Genomic DNA, 16,435 nt, shown 5'->3' on the forward strand with positions numbered 1-16,435 from the left:
AGCTGAAAACCAAAAAGGATTTATTTTAAAAACATTTTTCTAATTATTTAAAGCTTTGGTCACGTTTACATGGTCATCCGTCATTGTAACAATATAGATATGACAGGAAATAAAGAATAGCATAATAAGTCTTCTACAAGATACTGTTTGTGTGTTCTCGCTGTTAGCTGGCCATTTGAGAAGGTGTGTACTAGTTAGCATGTAAATAGTTAGTAATAGGAGAGAATGGGAGACATTTCTATTAAATCATCACTCTTATTCAATCTGTTATTTATTTATTTTTTTTACCGATATGGCCTCAAAACCAATTTGCCCCATAGACATTTCCACCTTGTGACACTTATCCTCTGCATCCCCTGCCATCTCTCATCTCTTGTCCCATCTCCTGTGAAGAGTCACATCCTGCTCGCATTCATTAATGTGGTTTCATGTGCATCACCTCCAGCAAAGCATGGCATCTCTGTCTCACACCTCTTCACAGAGGAAAGGGTGAAAGTACTGCATTATAGCCACTCCTACTGGTGTAATTGGAAACCTTTATGCTCTAGTTGTTAAAACTATAAAATACCCAAAGCATTTTGCCTGAAGATGGTCTAGTACCGAAATGTTGCCTACTATTAAACTTTATATAATTTTTGCAAATTAGACAGCGTACAGGAGTTTTCTTTGCAACTTTAGACCTGCTTGTTCCTCTCCGACGCACCTGTCTCATGTAGTAGATGTGCAAAGTATTTTTCTGGACTGAAAAGTATATGTAACAGAGTTTCCTAAAAAACAAAAAAAACAATGTATGAACTAATACCACAGTAATCCCTCTCAATCCTCACTTATTATGACCTTCTAGAAGTGTGTGGTGGTGTCTCTGTTTGCAGAGACTCTGCCCAATGCCTGGATATTCTCTTTTGTTTTTATTTCGGTCAGTCTCTGATGCCTCGGCAATCCATGTAACATCCCTAACTACAGACAAAGTCTTGTGTACTTATTACGCTGTTGGAACTCCATCTCCAAATGCTAATGGGTGCACATGTGGTCCACACTCCTGTGATGTGCTGCAGTGAAGGGGAATATCATCTCAGTTGTTTCTAGTTTTCTGTGACATATCTCCCAAGGACCTCTCCAACTGTGGCCTGAGTCATCCCCTCTTGGGAACATGGCCCCGGCAGTGGCGGGTGTTGATGTAAAAAGGCACTGAAACAACACTGAACTTAAAGTAAAAGGGGAGCATCAGTTAGACATGTTAAATTGGCCGATGTTTGATGGATAGACTGAGTGCTTAAAAGATAACAACAGACAAGCAGTGAATGCAGGGCAATGCAAATAAAGCAAGCTTGTGCTCTGAGCTTCATTACTGCTTTGTGATTTGTTGTTTTGGCATGAAAATGACCGTTTCCATCTGCACCTATAGCTGAGGTGCATCAGCTGGCACATCACTGAGCAGGACTGGACTGAAAGTCAGTTTTTAAAGCTATAACGCTACCACAATAAATATAAATGAACAATCATATCAAAGCATCCAGTAGAAATTCTAATTCCTTATGGTAATCCCTTTCCACATAGGAACCACAGAGAGCAGCTTCTGTAGTATCTATTTACAGCAGTGTAACTTGATAGAGCTCAACAGGTAGTTGGGCAGATGTGGTTTGTGTGGCTTTTAAATTGTGTGCTATATATATATATATAAAAATATGTGTGTGTGTGTGTGTGTGTGTGTGTGTCTGTGTTTTGTTACTGTATTTGGATAAAAGCATAAATTACAAACCATCCATTTCTACCTTTTTCTCTTTATTGAGGTAAAAAAACCTTCTGAAACTAATTGTTAACACTGACATTTTGACATATAAATGGCATGTTTGTAAAAATCCATTCCCTCTGTCTTATTGGTACAGGCCATCCATTCAGTCAGCTGGCATCATGAAGGGAAACAGTTCATGTGCAGTCACTCAGACGGCAGCCTATCGATGTGGAACCTCAGAAACACCACCAAGCCATTCCAGGTCACCTTCCCTCATGGTGAGACGCGCATCCACAATATACTTTCTTTTTTTTTTTACTTTTTTTTAATTACTTAACAAAATGAAACTTTGATAATCCCATGCTGGGATACTGAATCCTTAAGCTGTTAGCTACCATAATAAAGCGACAGAAATTCAACATACTTCAGCACAAACATCTAATTTAATGTTTTTATCATAGAATCAATTATTTACAGGTTGTTTATGGGCTTAGTTACGAACAGTTACAGGACATGTAGACAGAAAAGCTTCATGTTTATTTTAGTTGTGAGTTAAAGGAAATGTTTGTGTTTTTATGTGAGAATGAAAAAGTGGTCTGCACTGATAACGCCTTCCCGACCCACGGTCCTACCAGCACCATTAGCTCTGTCAGCCGTTGCCGTTGTTAGCGCTGTTAGCACGGCTGGCACTGCTGGCCGCCGCCATTGTGGCATTGTGAGAGCTGGTTGCAGGCTCAGGTTCCCGGATGTTAACACTAAATTTGAAACATTACATTTTGTAGCTGAATTTGGCCTGTTGAATTTTAGCAAGTTGAAAATATATTAGTTGAATTTTATACATTGTATTTTGCATCTGAATTTGGTATATTGATTTTTTTTTACGTTGAAGTTTTTATTCTGAATTTATGAACTTCAATGGCTTTTTAATTTCTAAATCCGATGAAACAGATTTACTTCCACAGTGTCTGCACATTTAGAATGCCTGATGTGCATTGTGATATGTGATGTTTCTCATTGCCACTTTACTTTATTTGGCTGTTAGATAACAATACCTCACACTGGTTTTGTTGGATGACTTTTTCACCACATGTAATCGATTATATGCGCTCTGACTAGTCCTCTTTCTGCTTCTCTCCTACTCTGCTGTAGTTTGTGCACTGTCAGGGCATGCTGACCTTGTCAGATAAGCAGCCCCTTGCTGTAGTCTGTGATCACAAGCAAAATCATGCAACAGGAAGGCAAGACAAGCACCTGGGCAATGATTAATAGGGACAGGGCAACAGGCCTGAAGATGTGGTTAAATGGCACCAGATTGTTTATGTGCCAGATATTTGTCAGATATTTGGTACTACACAGAGCGAAAATAAAAGGAAAGGGAAAGAAGTGGGCAGAGGGAGCTGAACATCACTAGATGTAGAAGTAAGAATATATAAAAGAACAGTAAACATATCATCTCCTGGAAATGAAGCAGTCTCCCTGTGTTCTAGTAGTAAATAAATGTACTTATTTTGTTCCAAAATAGATAAATGAGCTGATTCTTGCACTGTCAGCCAATCATCACACCACCAAACCAATCACATCTGTGGTGATTTGCCATCCACATGTAAATGTCTCAGTGCACACTTTCACTTTGTACCGTTGCGTTTGCTTTGCTTGCTGGATGCTGCTGTCACTGGTAGGGCTATCTGTTGTGTTCAGATGTCTTTCTCTGACCTATAGGAAGACAGGAGGCCTGCTGTCCACTTTGCTCTGAACCTGCTGTAGGAGCGCTTCACTGACAACATAGAATAATTGTATTACCACTAACTCTGACAAGTTAGCTATGTACAGAAAAGCCATAGCCATACCAATCATCCAGCATTGTGCCACTTTTTGTATTATATACTTACAGTAACATTTCTATTTTTGTTTTCATCATGACACTAAATCAGCAGCATTATTATTATTTGTAATCTAGATTTAATGAGTCAGCATACAGTGATGTATGCTCAACATGTCTGTAATTTCCAACATTTTGCAGTATAATAACCTAACCAGAGATAGGGAGTCTGTGTACCAATCAAAGTTAGATATGAGTGTACATGTAAGTATAGACTATTGATTTGTTGGTTCCAAATGAAACCAGAAAACTGTATGAAAAGGACTGTGGAAATGATCTGTTTTATCTTCTATGCCCTGTTACTGTAGGAGAGAGCAGCCAAGTCAAATTGTATAACTGTGTCTATGCTTTGTGACTTGAACGTATTTGATGGCAATGGAACAGCCTGCACCAGAAAGTAATCCAAATTTGTTCACTATCTGGCATGGCAATGAAGTTGTTACTGCAGGCAAATCTATAGTCCAAGACCAGCTGGACATACTGTATACTCTGGGATCCATGTCAACCCAACTTGCAGTGTGGGAGGTACTGTGTATACTGTGTCACTTTAGTTTTAATATGCACTTTGGGTCGGTATTGGAACACAACAGTCAAGGTTTATTTGTCTCCTTGAGAGACAAATGAACAAATAGTTGTTTGAGCTAGTGCTTGCACAAATTAATGTGGACTGCCTTATAACCTGAAGTGAAGAACACGGGAGACGGAGAGAGCAGAAAAGGAAACAAATCCATTTATTTTAAGAAGAAAGACAACTGATTGAACAGAAACGTGAAAAAATAGGATAACAAAAGCATAGTGAGAGATAACAGACAGGGTGCACAGAAATTGACAATATCAAACTACAGTATAATGTTCATGAGGTGAGATTGGAATCAACTATAAATGAGTTGGTCATTCTGTCTCGCAGTTAGTCATTATGATTTTATCTCTGCAAACGTAACGACAATTATGATTTTAGGTTCAGATTTCATATTATATAGTAAAAAGTAGATGTAACAATACATGCATTGTTACCTTGACACGTTATGTGTCTTTATACAGCTGTGGGTTCGACCCATATCAAAGCATTACCAAGAGGCTTGCCATTCACTGTTATTTCTCTGCTATTCCGTTCTCTCTGTCCTTGCTGCTGCTTTGACATTTCAGTGTGTAATCCTGTGCCTTTGAGCCTTATCAGTGATGATAAGTTACTGTTACCCAGAGCTTCGGCTGCCTGATAGAGTTTATGCATGAGAAGCAATGTGTAAACAACTTAAAAGCACCTGAAATCACATGGCACCCACATTGTGTTACATATTGACAACATAACAACATTTTGTATTGCTAAAAACTTTTTATTGTTACATATTTTCATTAATCACAGAGCCAAAATATCTGCTTTTATTGAAACATAACCTTCAATTGTGTTGAGAAATATAGTTAAAAATAATAATTTGAAGCTGCAAAAGAAGTACATACAGTATATAAATGCTAATGATGGTGATGCATCACAGGTGGTTAGTAGAATTATTAAAGACATGCTTTTTTTATTTCTTCATAAGTTGTATATGATCTATCTTTAGGGCAGTATTTCAAATTGCTGTGTTCCATTTTCTAAGTCTCACAGGTTTTTTTCATGTTTACTTCATTTTTTATTTAGAAAGGCTTTTGTTCGGAGCACTTTGTCAATGAGGTAAAACCCAAGGTCCCACTGCCTTTCAGCTGAGACTTTTTTATATCAAAAACATAATCATTTCATTATGTGAAGCAGAAGAAAAATAACTCTGTTATGCACTAACTCTGACAATGGTCTGCCGGTTCCTAAAAAGAAAAATTGGAAACCCAGTACACGGTAAGAAAGTGAAGTGGAAAGTAGTAACTACAGCACTTATTTTCCAAGTAGAGTTCTAGTGCTGGAACTATGCCATTGTCATTTTAATAAAGAGTCATATTAGTCGCTATTACTACTTACATTATAATTACAGCTGTGGAGAAAAAGGGTTGTGAGCTTGAAGTGTTGCATTCATCTATTGAATAAAGCAGGTATGGAGTATGTTATGCTAAATAAAATGAATGGGTTAGGGTTAAAATGAAAAGGTTAACAAAACATACAATGATAGTTGTATACTAATATACACATAGTTTCTCTTTTGTTGGTTCATTGTATAAAATGTGCTTTTTTAATCTGGCAGTGCTTTGCTCTTCAAGGCCATTGACCATTATTTATATAATTTAACTATGATTTTGCAATTTTCAGCAACATTTCAGGTGGCAATTTACCTTTGCATTCTTTTCTGTTGCGGGTATTTGAAACATGTGCTACAGTGTGCTTATGATTTTATAAATTGAATTGTCAAACAAGAGGACCTGACACCAGTCTAATGTTTTACAGAAAGTAACCTGCTCAAGATGTTTACTTTAATTGTGGTATTGTCTTGAAATGTTGTCCACTCTTTTGCTATTTCCTCTAATGTAGGAAAGATACAGAAGGATGGGAGAAAGGAGTCATGTAAACCCATACTTAAAGTGGAGTACAAGACCTCAAGGAACAGGTATCTGCTTTTTAAGCAATATTAAGATCCATATCATCTGATTTAATTAAGTTTCCTGATTACACTGAATTATGATTTGAATACAGTCATGGGTAGATTTATCCTGTGGTTATTTCATCATGTAGTTAATTAACAAGAAGGTTGCTTATGGCACTTTGTTATAGTTAAAAGCAACCATCAGAAACAAAAAAGGTTTATGTTTTTGATAAAACGTTATTTTATGATTGTAGCCACTTAATATGTGCTCATGGGAAGTGGTATATGAAATTGCACATTTTAATTGTAATGCAGTTTTAAATCAATACATTAGGGAATTGACAAACAAAATATTTGATTTATATGTACGTACAGATTTTATTCATTCAGTTTTTTCACTAATTAATTTTATTTGGTCAGTGGCTTATAGTTTGTAAGCTACATACATGTCTTATAATAATTGAACTGTTTGTTTGGTTTATTAATTCATTGATTCCTATTGTCCCTCCACAACAGCGAGCCTTTTTTTATCTTCTCTGGCGGTCTTTCATATGACAAGGCAGGGCGGCGGCCAACGTTAACCATCATGCACGGCAAGGCCATCACTGTGCTGGAGATGGACTATCCTATTGTAGAGTTCATGGCACTCTGCGAGACTCCTTACAACAACGGTGAGTGCATACAAAGACAATGACAAAACCAGTGTCATAGTTTCTGGATTCAGCTGAGTGGTATTAATGATTTGAAAAGTCACACACAAAGACTTCTTTTTTTAAATATAGTTTCTGAGTTTTCTGCAGACATAACAATAAGATGGAGTGGAATCTGTTTGCCTTGCTTTAGGCAATGAAAAAGTACTTTAAAAGAATCAATGCACAGACCAAAACAACGAAAAAGTCAGAATTCCACATCTAATAAGAAGAAAGATGCGGTGAATGTGTTATACGCAGTGAGTACAGTTAGCCCTAGGTGTGCCTCTTATGTAATCTTTTAATTGCAACTAGGTCACAAATACAACACTGTTTCCTTAAACATTACACAAGTCTTTTATTAGAAAAGTTGAGAGTCCTCAAAGACTGTTCTGTCCTCCATTAGATGAAACCTATTCTGCTCAGAAAATAGATTTTAAAATGTTTTTTTGCAGCAGGTTAAATATTTTTCACAGGATGGAGGATTCTGTAAATGTCTTAAAAACAGCAGCCAGTGTTGTCAAACAAACCTGAGCAATTCAGAAAATGTGTCTGTGACATTGGACTTTAATGTAATCATCCTTTTTTTAATTGAGAGTGTGTATTAGAGGCACACGAGTTATGTTTTTCACATTTTTCTCGGGTGCCATAAAGAGGGCTTTAGATGAATGAAATATTATCCTCAGAACATTAAAAGGTATTTTTATGTGTGGTTGTAACTGATGTAAATATGGATTAAGCATTATCCTCTTCAGTTTGGCTTTGTATCTTACAGAGGTCCAGGAGCCTTACGCAGTGGTGGTGCTTTTGGAGAAGGACTTAATCGTGGTGGATCTGACACAGAGCAAGTATGTGTTTCACATAAACACACCTTCCAGCTGCTGAGTTGCATGTGACTACAAGACTCCCATCATCACATGTCAACTTTTGATTTTAGATGATATCACCCATGACATCACACCAGGGGAAAACACTACTTATCCCTTTCATCCATAAGCCAGATCCTGTCACAGTCTAATGAAATGAAAGAGGTCGAGATCTAACTATTGTCACATGTATCTATACTTCAGGGAGAAGGGGGGGGGTCTGTTATTGTCCTTTAGATAAAGACATGTCACATTGCTCTTGGAGGAAAAATGCTACCACTCCAGTTAAATTGACTTGTTATCACTATTAGAAGGAATGAAAGTGAAGGTGAAAGGTGCTGATGTTGTGCAGTTGTGACAGATTAACACCTAAGGCCAGGGGATGCATTTGAATAGCAGCAACACACTATAAATTAGGCCTTCTGTGTGAGTAGCATTTATGGTTTTAAATTAGGTTGCCTAGTTAATTAGGTTATCTAATTAAATCCGTTATCCTGATAAGGCTTAATGTAGTTTTAAATATGTCAGTGGCTTGCACCTAGAGGGTGTAGATTTGATAGCTGATACATACTATGCACCATTACACTCATGTTCATAAAGTTTACTGATCAAGGACTAATTAGTATTTGTAATGTATACATCGGTACAGTAGCACTCCTGTAAATCTTTCAGCAATATTTTCATGCAGGCACATAGTAGTGTCGTTTTTACGTCACCTGCAGTCTGATTATATATGTGATAATGCCGGTGAGGCAGAGTATAGATAATGCTTAGTATTGCTGATCCTGTAATTCAGTTCCCCTTGTAATTTAATTTTTCAAGGTAGATACAGTGTGCAACCTTAATGGGTAATTTTGTGATTTCAATGAATTTACAGAAAATATAGTGTACATGTTAACAGATCAAGTTTCCTTTCTGCCTGTTTTGCCATAGTGGCATACATTATACTATACCATATCATATGCATCATCATATGTATCTTGCAGCTACCCTGTCTTTGAGAATCCTTACCCCATGGACATCCATGAGTCTCCAGTTACCTGCACAGCCTATTTTGCGGACTGTCCGCCCGACATTATCCCCATCCTATACTCAATAGGAGTTAAACACAAGAAAACTGGCTATAGCCAAAAGGTAAGAGAGGGAAAATATGAGTGATGCAATACCTGCCTTTTGCACTGTATGTATTTGTCGTTTTTGTTTTGCCAGTTTCAATCTTGTTTGTTAATTATTTTTACTTGCGATATTTGAGCAAGTAGAATTGAATGCAAGTAAAAAATAAATAATCTGAAAATCTTGTTAGTGATGTTTAGAATGATTTCGATAAACTCTTAAAAAAATAAAATGAAAAAGGGTGTTGTAAAATGGTGTAACTTACAATATAATTAGCTTCTATAAACTTGAAACAAATTATGGGTTATTATTAACATATTAATCATTTTAATCAGTACAGTCCAAGTATGTGTGTTAGAATAGATTATGTGATTTATTTATTTTTTTAAATAATCACTCTTTAACCATGTCATGTCTGACAACTATGTCAGGAGTGGCCAGTCGGGGGAGGAACATGGACTTTAGGCTCCCACACTTACCCAGAGATCATTATCACAGGGTAAGTCAGAAACATTGAAAGCAATATTTGAAGGTACATAATGGGCAAACACATGGTTACCATTAACCCAAGCTGTTAGGATTTAAAATCAGTAATAGTCACTGCCCAATTTTTAAGATCCAGGTAGCTGTAACGTTTATTACAGTTGGGAATTTGTTAAAGTTAAAGTAAAGGAGCAATGTTAAATGCAACATTTTCCCTTCATTTCCTGATCCATTCTTGGAGTAATTAAGCACACTTATTTTGCCTAATAGAAAAAATTCTCTTTGTTCAGACATGCTGATGGATCAATTAAGTTTTGGGACGCATCAGCAAGTAAGTCCACTCCAAGCTTTTCTGTCTTCATGAGTTATACTGAAGTGATACATTTTGTTCACCTCAGGCTTTTGTTACACAGCTTGCTTGAATAAGCAATATTTTTTCATGAATTTCATGGTTGATGATTTGCCATGGGCTCTGAGCTCAGAGCAAATTAAAAGCACCATTGTCATATTAGATGCTCTAGACCAAATAAGGGACTTGGCCCATTGTAACACTTACAGATGGCTAAACACTAAAAACCCAGCATGAAAATGTGTTGTTTTCTCAAAATCTTAGAAAAGAATTTTATTGACAGCTGTGGTCTGTGAATGACATTTACTTGCATTGCATCATATCTGCCTAGGCTTAACGTTCTTGCTTTATATTGATTGCTTAGAAGTCCTGCTACCAGATGTACAGTGTGGGTATAAAGTCTGCCGTCCGGCTGGTCTCTTCCACTATCAATTTTGCAAAGGCACTGTCACTGCATCTGGGGCTCAGCGCAGCTCAAGACGATTGGGATTGTTTCAAGGAAATACAAACGATGTATACCAGAATGTTTAATTGTTCAGCCACACTATTCTCCAGCGCTGACACAGCACTGTGGAGATAGGTCTGGCAATGCAACACTAATTGCCTTGTGATACCACTGTTGCAAGGGCATTTACATATGCATTTACAGTAGATTTAGCTTTTACAATATTTTCACCAAAATTAACCATTTTTCTAACCAGTCACACTACAGATGTTGTACAAGCTGAAGACCTCCAAAGCGTTTGAGAAGCCAAAGCCAAGTGAGGGCAGGGTGGCCGATTTGGTGGAGGATGACCCCTTTGCTATTCAGATGGTCAGCTGGTGCCCCCAGAGTCGCATCTTCTGTGTGGTTGGCATCTCAGCCCACATCATCCTGTATCGCTTCAGCAAATATGATGCCAACACTCAGATAGTGGTGAGTGAGATGACAATCAAATTAAAAGGAGTGACATCCTGATGCGTTTATAAGGAATGTAAGTAGCGTCCAATGTAATTTTAACAAACTCCAGCTCTGAAGTCTTAAGTGACTGTCTTTTAGAAATATGATTTGAACCGAGCTTTGTGTTTTTTACAGGAAGATCTAATGGATATTCTGCTCATGCCTATCCAACATTGTCGGGAAACCTGCATCTACATAACACTAATTCAGTTGGATGTAGTTCACTGTATTTCTACTGTAGCAGGATTGAATGTAGTTATTGTGACTAGTTAGCTACTATGGTAGATAGATGAATCCATATTTTTGTGTCTGTGTCATCCTCAGTCACTAGAGGTGCGCTTACAGTGTGAGGCGGAGGATGTCATTTCTCCATCCGAGAATGAAAACAATCCCTGCTTCACAGAGTCCGGCACCCACTCACCACAACCCCACCACCAACACGCAGCTAGCCCCGGCAGTGGGACAACTGAGGGTAACAAAGACAGCAATCCCTGCCTTAAGTAAGATCTCCTCACACACATCATAGTTTCTCTGCAACAAATAACTAATATCTGTTTTAATAAATCCTTTTGGTCTTGCAGTATGCTAGGAATTGTTTATTAAAAATATCAGTAAAACAAGTAGCTAGTGATGCAGACACTCTGTCTTCGTCGTTTGTTACCAAACTGAATATTTGTATCAAATTGAAAAGCAATTCAATTCAATTCAATTCAATTTTATTTATAGTATCAAATCATAACAAAAGTTATCCCGAGACACTTTACAGACAGAGTAGGTCTAGACCACACTCTATAAATTCCAAAACCCCAACAATTACAGTAATTCCCTCAAGAGCAAGCATTAGCAGTGGCTATTGCGACAGTGGCAAGAAAAAACTCCCTTTTAGGAAGAAACCTCGGCAGACCCAGACTCTTGGTAGGCGGTGTCTGACGGGCCGGTTGGGGGCGTGATGAACAGTGGTGATAACAGTCACATTAGAAGTCACATTGACTTCGCAGGTTATCGTGGAAGTTCATGTCATAGCAGGGCACATCGTGTCATACTGAGTAGTGCAGTCTCCTATACCGGATCCTGACTACTCTGTGCATAGGAACATCACAGCAGGGTGTTGCGAGATGTGACGTGGCGCTGCAGAGCATGGGTGGATGCTGCGGGTGCAGCAGGACGCAGCAGGACGCAGCAGGAAGCGGCCGGGAAATGCCGAGAATCGCAGAGCATAGCTCTGCGAAGAAGAAACATAAGGACTCCGGGGAGTAAACTCCCCAGAGCTAGATTAGTAACAAGCATTTCTTGGACAGGATGCATACAAAAGTAACAAGTAGAGATGAGAGAGCAGCTCAGTGTGTCTTAGGGAGGAACAGCCTCCCCGGCAGTCTAGAATTGTAATAGCATAACTTAAGAGAGGCAGGTTAAAGAGAGGTGCCTGGTCGGGCTAGAACTCTCCCCAACCGGATCGGGCTGTACTGGCCTGCCTCCCTCTACTAAAAAAAGCAATCAACCTTGAAACAGGAGAACAATGACCCTCCCCTGTCAAGAAATAATTCAGTAGGCATTATGAATTATTTCAGATTTGTCACAAACGTCCACTTGGACTTGAGGATAAACTGATTAGATTGTAGATGTCAAAGATCAAGGTCACTGTGAACTCACCACCGTGTTTTGGGGCATAACCGTTAGTTATTGACACTTTTCTGTTGAATTTTCACGAGGGAAGGAAACATGTTTGCGTGTCTCTTTCTTACTAAGTGCTGTATGTATACTACACAGTACTCTAAACTCCTTTTCTTTATTTCTGCTTCAGGGTGAAGGACAGGATGGTTCGGGTCCCTCCTGGCTACCAAGCAGAGCTGGTTGTCCAGCTGCTGTGGGCAGATGGAGAACCTCCACAACAAATCACCAGCCTGGACATCAACTCTGCTTATGGCCTGTAAGTCTCCAGATGCATTGAGTATGGACAAAACTTTTGAAAGCATTGATTATTGGCATGGTAGTCTATGTCCACGACGTTCCACTTCCAGGATTGTTCAGGTGCAGCCGGAAATTCCGCTGCATGTCTTTCATTTAGGCCGGATGTCCGTTACCTGCTGCTTTCTTTGTGTTGGCATTTTAAACTCTGGTGGATTTCTGAGGACTATGGTTAACTGCTCCTCAGATCTCTGCAGGGTAAATCCAGACAGCTAGCTAGACTATCTGTCCAATCTGAGTTTTCTGTTACACAACTAAAAAAACCTTTGAACGTACACATGCTCCACCAAAACAAGTTCCTTACAGAGGCTATTTTGCAGAGGCACCGTGGCTCCGTGGCCCCGTGTGGCGCTCTGCTCCGCCCAAGACGATTATGATTGGTTTAAAGAAATGCCAATAAACCCATCCCTGAATGCTGTGTGGACTCACCAGACCCTTCTCCGCAGCCCTGTGGAGGAAGGTTTGGCAATGCAAGACTATTACCATGGTAGCTTGAATTTACCAAAATGTTCAGCTTTATAATGCTGTCAAAAAAGCATTATTTGTCATAACAAATGTTCTTTGCTGGACCCATAATGCAGACAAAAGACTGTAAAGCCGTGACTTAAATGTGAACAATCAAAAGAGTTTAATACTCAACAAAATCCAAAAAGACTGAGGCAGTCTTAATCAATGTCTTAACTGGAGTGGAGGTGGGCAGATTGTGTCTGTAGGCGAAAATCCTGGAAGTTGGTGAGTGCAGGTTGTAAATGGCTGGAGACAGGATCTGAGGAACAGGACACAGAGACAGACTCAGCTCTGCCCATCTCCAGACAAACATTGACTTGACGGTGGAAGAACAAGACAGGACACAGGGCCACAAAAGGGAAGGGACACATTGGAAAAACACTAGGACACTGACATTATAGGAGTAAAGCAGATAGTGGAAACTTCTCCAATATTACACCTGAGAGACCAGGAACTTCTTTTGAATTGGTAACTGTAAATGGCTGGTTTACAATGTAGCTCTAACTTAGCAGAGCACCAAATAGTTCTTTTAATTAAAGTTGTTATGGGACTGTGGTTCAAACTTCAACCTCCAGAAATCATCTAAATCGCTGACTGTGAACTACATTGTAGTGTATCTGTGTCTATTTGGCCTGTTTCTCCATGGGTTGAGTTTTCTGCAGTGTTAATTAACGGTATAAGGGTACAATACTAGGTTACTTTTGTTGCTTTTAATGCCTGTAGTTAATATACCCTGTTATACCATTATAAAGAGTGAGGGCTTAAAAGCATTTGGATATTGGGATGTAGGGTCGGGGGACTATGGAATAGTATGGTACAGTCAATATCAAAATTGGTGTGTTCACACAGGCAGGCTTGGCTACAACCCAAAAGTTGCCTGCATTATGTAGGGCTCGGTATCGTTAAACAAATTTCAATACTGGTACTGGTACCAATACCAATACTGTGACTTCCATTTAAAACAAAAATAAATTACAACGTTACGCATTACGTCACAAATCTTTTTATTTATTTTTCAACTCCTTCTATGTGAGCCCTGTCTCTGTGTGCGTAACGTAGAGTTTTCCTGCCTGTCTCTACGATGTGTAACGTTACACAGCCAATCACCAGCATGATTAAATCTTGGTAGAAGCATGCTGCATGCTTATTGGCTCACTGATGCTGAGGTATTGAAATTTGGTATTGAATGGCAAGGCATTTTTCGATACTCGATACTAAGGAGGCAATTCAGCCGGTGCCTAAAAAGTATTGAATTCGCTACCCAGCCCTAGCACTGTGTGCATACCTGCAGTCAGAACTTACTAAATTTAAATTCAAGATAGTATACTGCCGGACTCCTGAGCCTGCACCAAGCCGCTAGTGGGCCATCACGTTATCATTTCTGTCTGTCTTCTTCTGTCTCCTTTCTGTCTCTTTTATCTTTCTTTTGTTTTAGATAGCATATAATTGAAATACTTTGTAAAGTAATTCATGTTGACTTGAGTAATAGAGTTGTTTAATATATTTCAGTTTTGAAAAATGATGCGTCTGTGTTGAAGAGAAGTTGATTAACTTCCTGAGCCTAGGGTGCTTTAAGACCGCTTGAATGGCTTTGCTGTGAATAGAAGTTCTGTTTGTAGAAACCAATAAAATTATAGCTCTTTCAAAAAAAAGATCGATATGGGTCAAGGTAGGGCCATTATTTGCCTCTCGCCTCTAAAGCTAGTCACAGCTTGAATAGAGTTGCGGAAATTGATTTGGTTTGTTTCATTTTTTCTTCTTCTTCTTTTCCTTTTCTTTTTAAAGTTACAGTGGTGACAGTGCACATAACAGACAAAAGAAGCATTATACTACAACACAGTGGTGAACAGGAACATAAAAACACATTACACAAAGGCTCCACAAGAACACTTTCAACAGTAATAAATCAATGCCAGACTAATGTCTTTACACATTACTAAAGGCACCACAAAGGCACAAGGCTGTCCCCTCTGGTCACCTTCATGGCACAAATGTGAATACCAAAGGGTAGGTTCACTGTTTATTACAAGTCTTACTTTTGCATAATGCAAGAAGAGGCCTGACAGCTTAAGTTTCAAGATACTAATTTCTAATGTTGCAGCTCCTCACTGGGATTAGCATTCTCTTGGCTCAATGTATGTCAAACTAATCAAGGTCTGTACAATTGTAAGGGTAGTGATACTATTTGCATTCAACTGACTGAATTCCTTTTGGAAATTCTGAAACAGAGAGTAAAAAATGGGAGATTGTAACAATAACACAGATGGCAGGCTTTTCCTTACCACCATTTTTCTTTCAGCTGTCGAGCCTTTAGCCTTGATGTATGAATGTTGTAGTGCTCGGTAATGTCTTTTTGCTGCTTGTGTTGTGAGGCTCAAGCTGGATGAGGATAGGGTTTGGCCACTGCTGCCTTTGCACTTGTTGGTTTTCTATTGTAATCTGAGCAGTCTTGTATAAAGTACTCAAAAGCAATACTTGAGTAAAAGTCTCCTTTTAGAATATTACTTGATTAAAAGTCTTAAAGTATCTGATATTAACAGTACTTAAGTAACCATAGCAATTTTCTGATATTAAATGTACTTAAGTATTAGAAGTAAAAGTTTAAAAAAAACTTTGATTATGAACTTTATGGCCAATGGTGTGTAATGTTATCTTCATCACCACTGTCGTCGGGGTGGTCATCGTCTGTTACCATGGCGGCAGAGCCATCAGTCATTATGCTTCCTCCTCTTCTTCTTTAGTTTTTGCCTATTTATTTTTTTTTTTTTTTTTGCCACTTGGCCACAAACAGGCATCACATCACCAACTTGAATGGAGCGTACGTTACCCTGGCAATTTAGGAGCAAAGGTTCGCCAACTCTTTTTTCAGTGTAATAAATTTCTTCTGATTTTATTTTGTAGTAACGAGTAACTAAGATGCTTAGGGGAAATGTAGTGGAGTAAAAGTATACATTTTATTTAGGAAATGTAGTGGAGTAAAAGTAAAAGCTTCAAGTACAAGTACAGATACGTAAAAAGTACAGTAGTGAAGTATTTGTACTTTGTTACATTACAGCACTGATTCTGAGTGATGTGTTTTCAAATGCATAATCATGTTTGTGATATTAAAATGGTATTTTACGTAGACGCCGTGACAAACAGCCCTTTAAAACACATGCTAAAGATTTTCTAAATCAAAGACTGACATGATTGCTGTTTTCACGACCTGAACCATCTGACCATGCGACAGACATTAATATAAAGTGAACCAGACATCTGCCTGGTGGACACAGTAGAGCAATGATTGACTGGGCAGCAGCCAGTTTGAGTGACATTGATGTATTCGCCTCACTTATTTTAGCATTTTTGTCAGATTGCTGGGAAGACCACAGATGGCGCCAATTGTTGTGAATATTGTCTAATTCT

The 16,435-nt window shown here is 38.6% G+C and overlaps 1 protein-coding gene across 1 annotated transcript in view; it reads left to right on the forward strand.

Annotated features, from left to right (window-relative positions):
* The window catches only part of stxbp5l (syntaxin binding protein 5L), a 147,623-nt gene that overhangs the window by 94,661 nt on the left and 36,527 nt on the right, over window positions 1–16,435 (forward strand). Inside the window, exons 8-17 of the mRNA XM_028591114.1 lie at window positions 1,887–2,010; window positions 6,067–6,142; window positions 6,635–6,789; window positions 7,583–7,655; window positions 8,660–8,807; window positions 9,218–9,285; window positions 9,560–9,600; window positions 10,320–10,534; window positions 10,883–11,058; window positions 12,360–12,485. Coding sequence (XP_028446915.1) covers window positions 1,887–2,010; window positions 6,067–6,142; window positions 6,635–6,789; window positions 7,583–7,655; window positions 8,660–8,807; window positions 9,218–9,285; window positions 9,560–9,600; window positions 10,320–10,534; window positions 10,883–11,058; window positions 12,360–12,485 — 1,202 coding nt within the window. The remainder of the gene's footprint in view (window positions 1–1,886; window positions 2,011–6,066; window positions 6,143–6,634; window positions 6,790–7,582; window positions 7,656–8,659; window positions 8,808–9,217; window positions 9,286–9,559; window positions 9,601–10,319; window positions 10,535–10,882; window positions 11,059–12,359; window positions 12,486–16,435) is intronic.

This window comes from Perca flavescens, chromosome 11, assembly GCF_004354835.1.
Source record: "Perca flavescens isolate YP-PL-M2 chromosome 11, PFLA_1.0, whole genome shotgun sequence".
Lineage (NCBI taxonomy): Eukaryota > Metazoa > Chordata > Actinopteri > Perciformes > Percidae > Perca > Perca flavescens.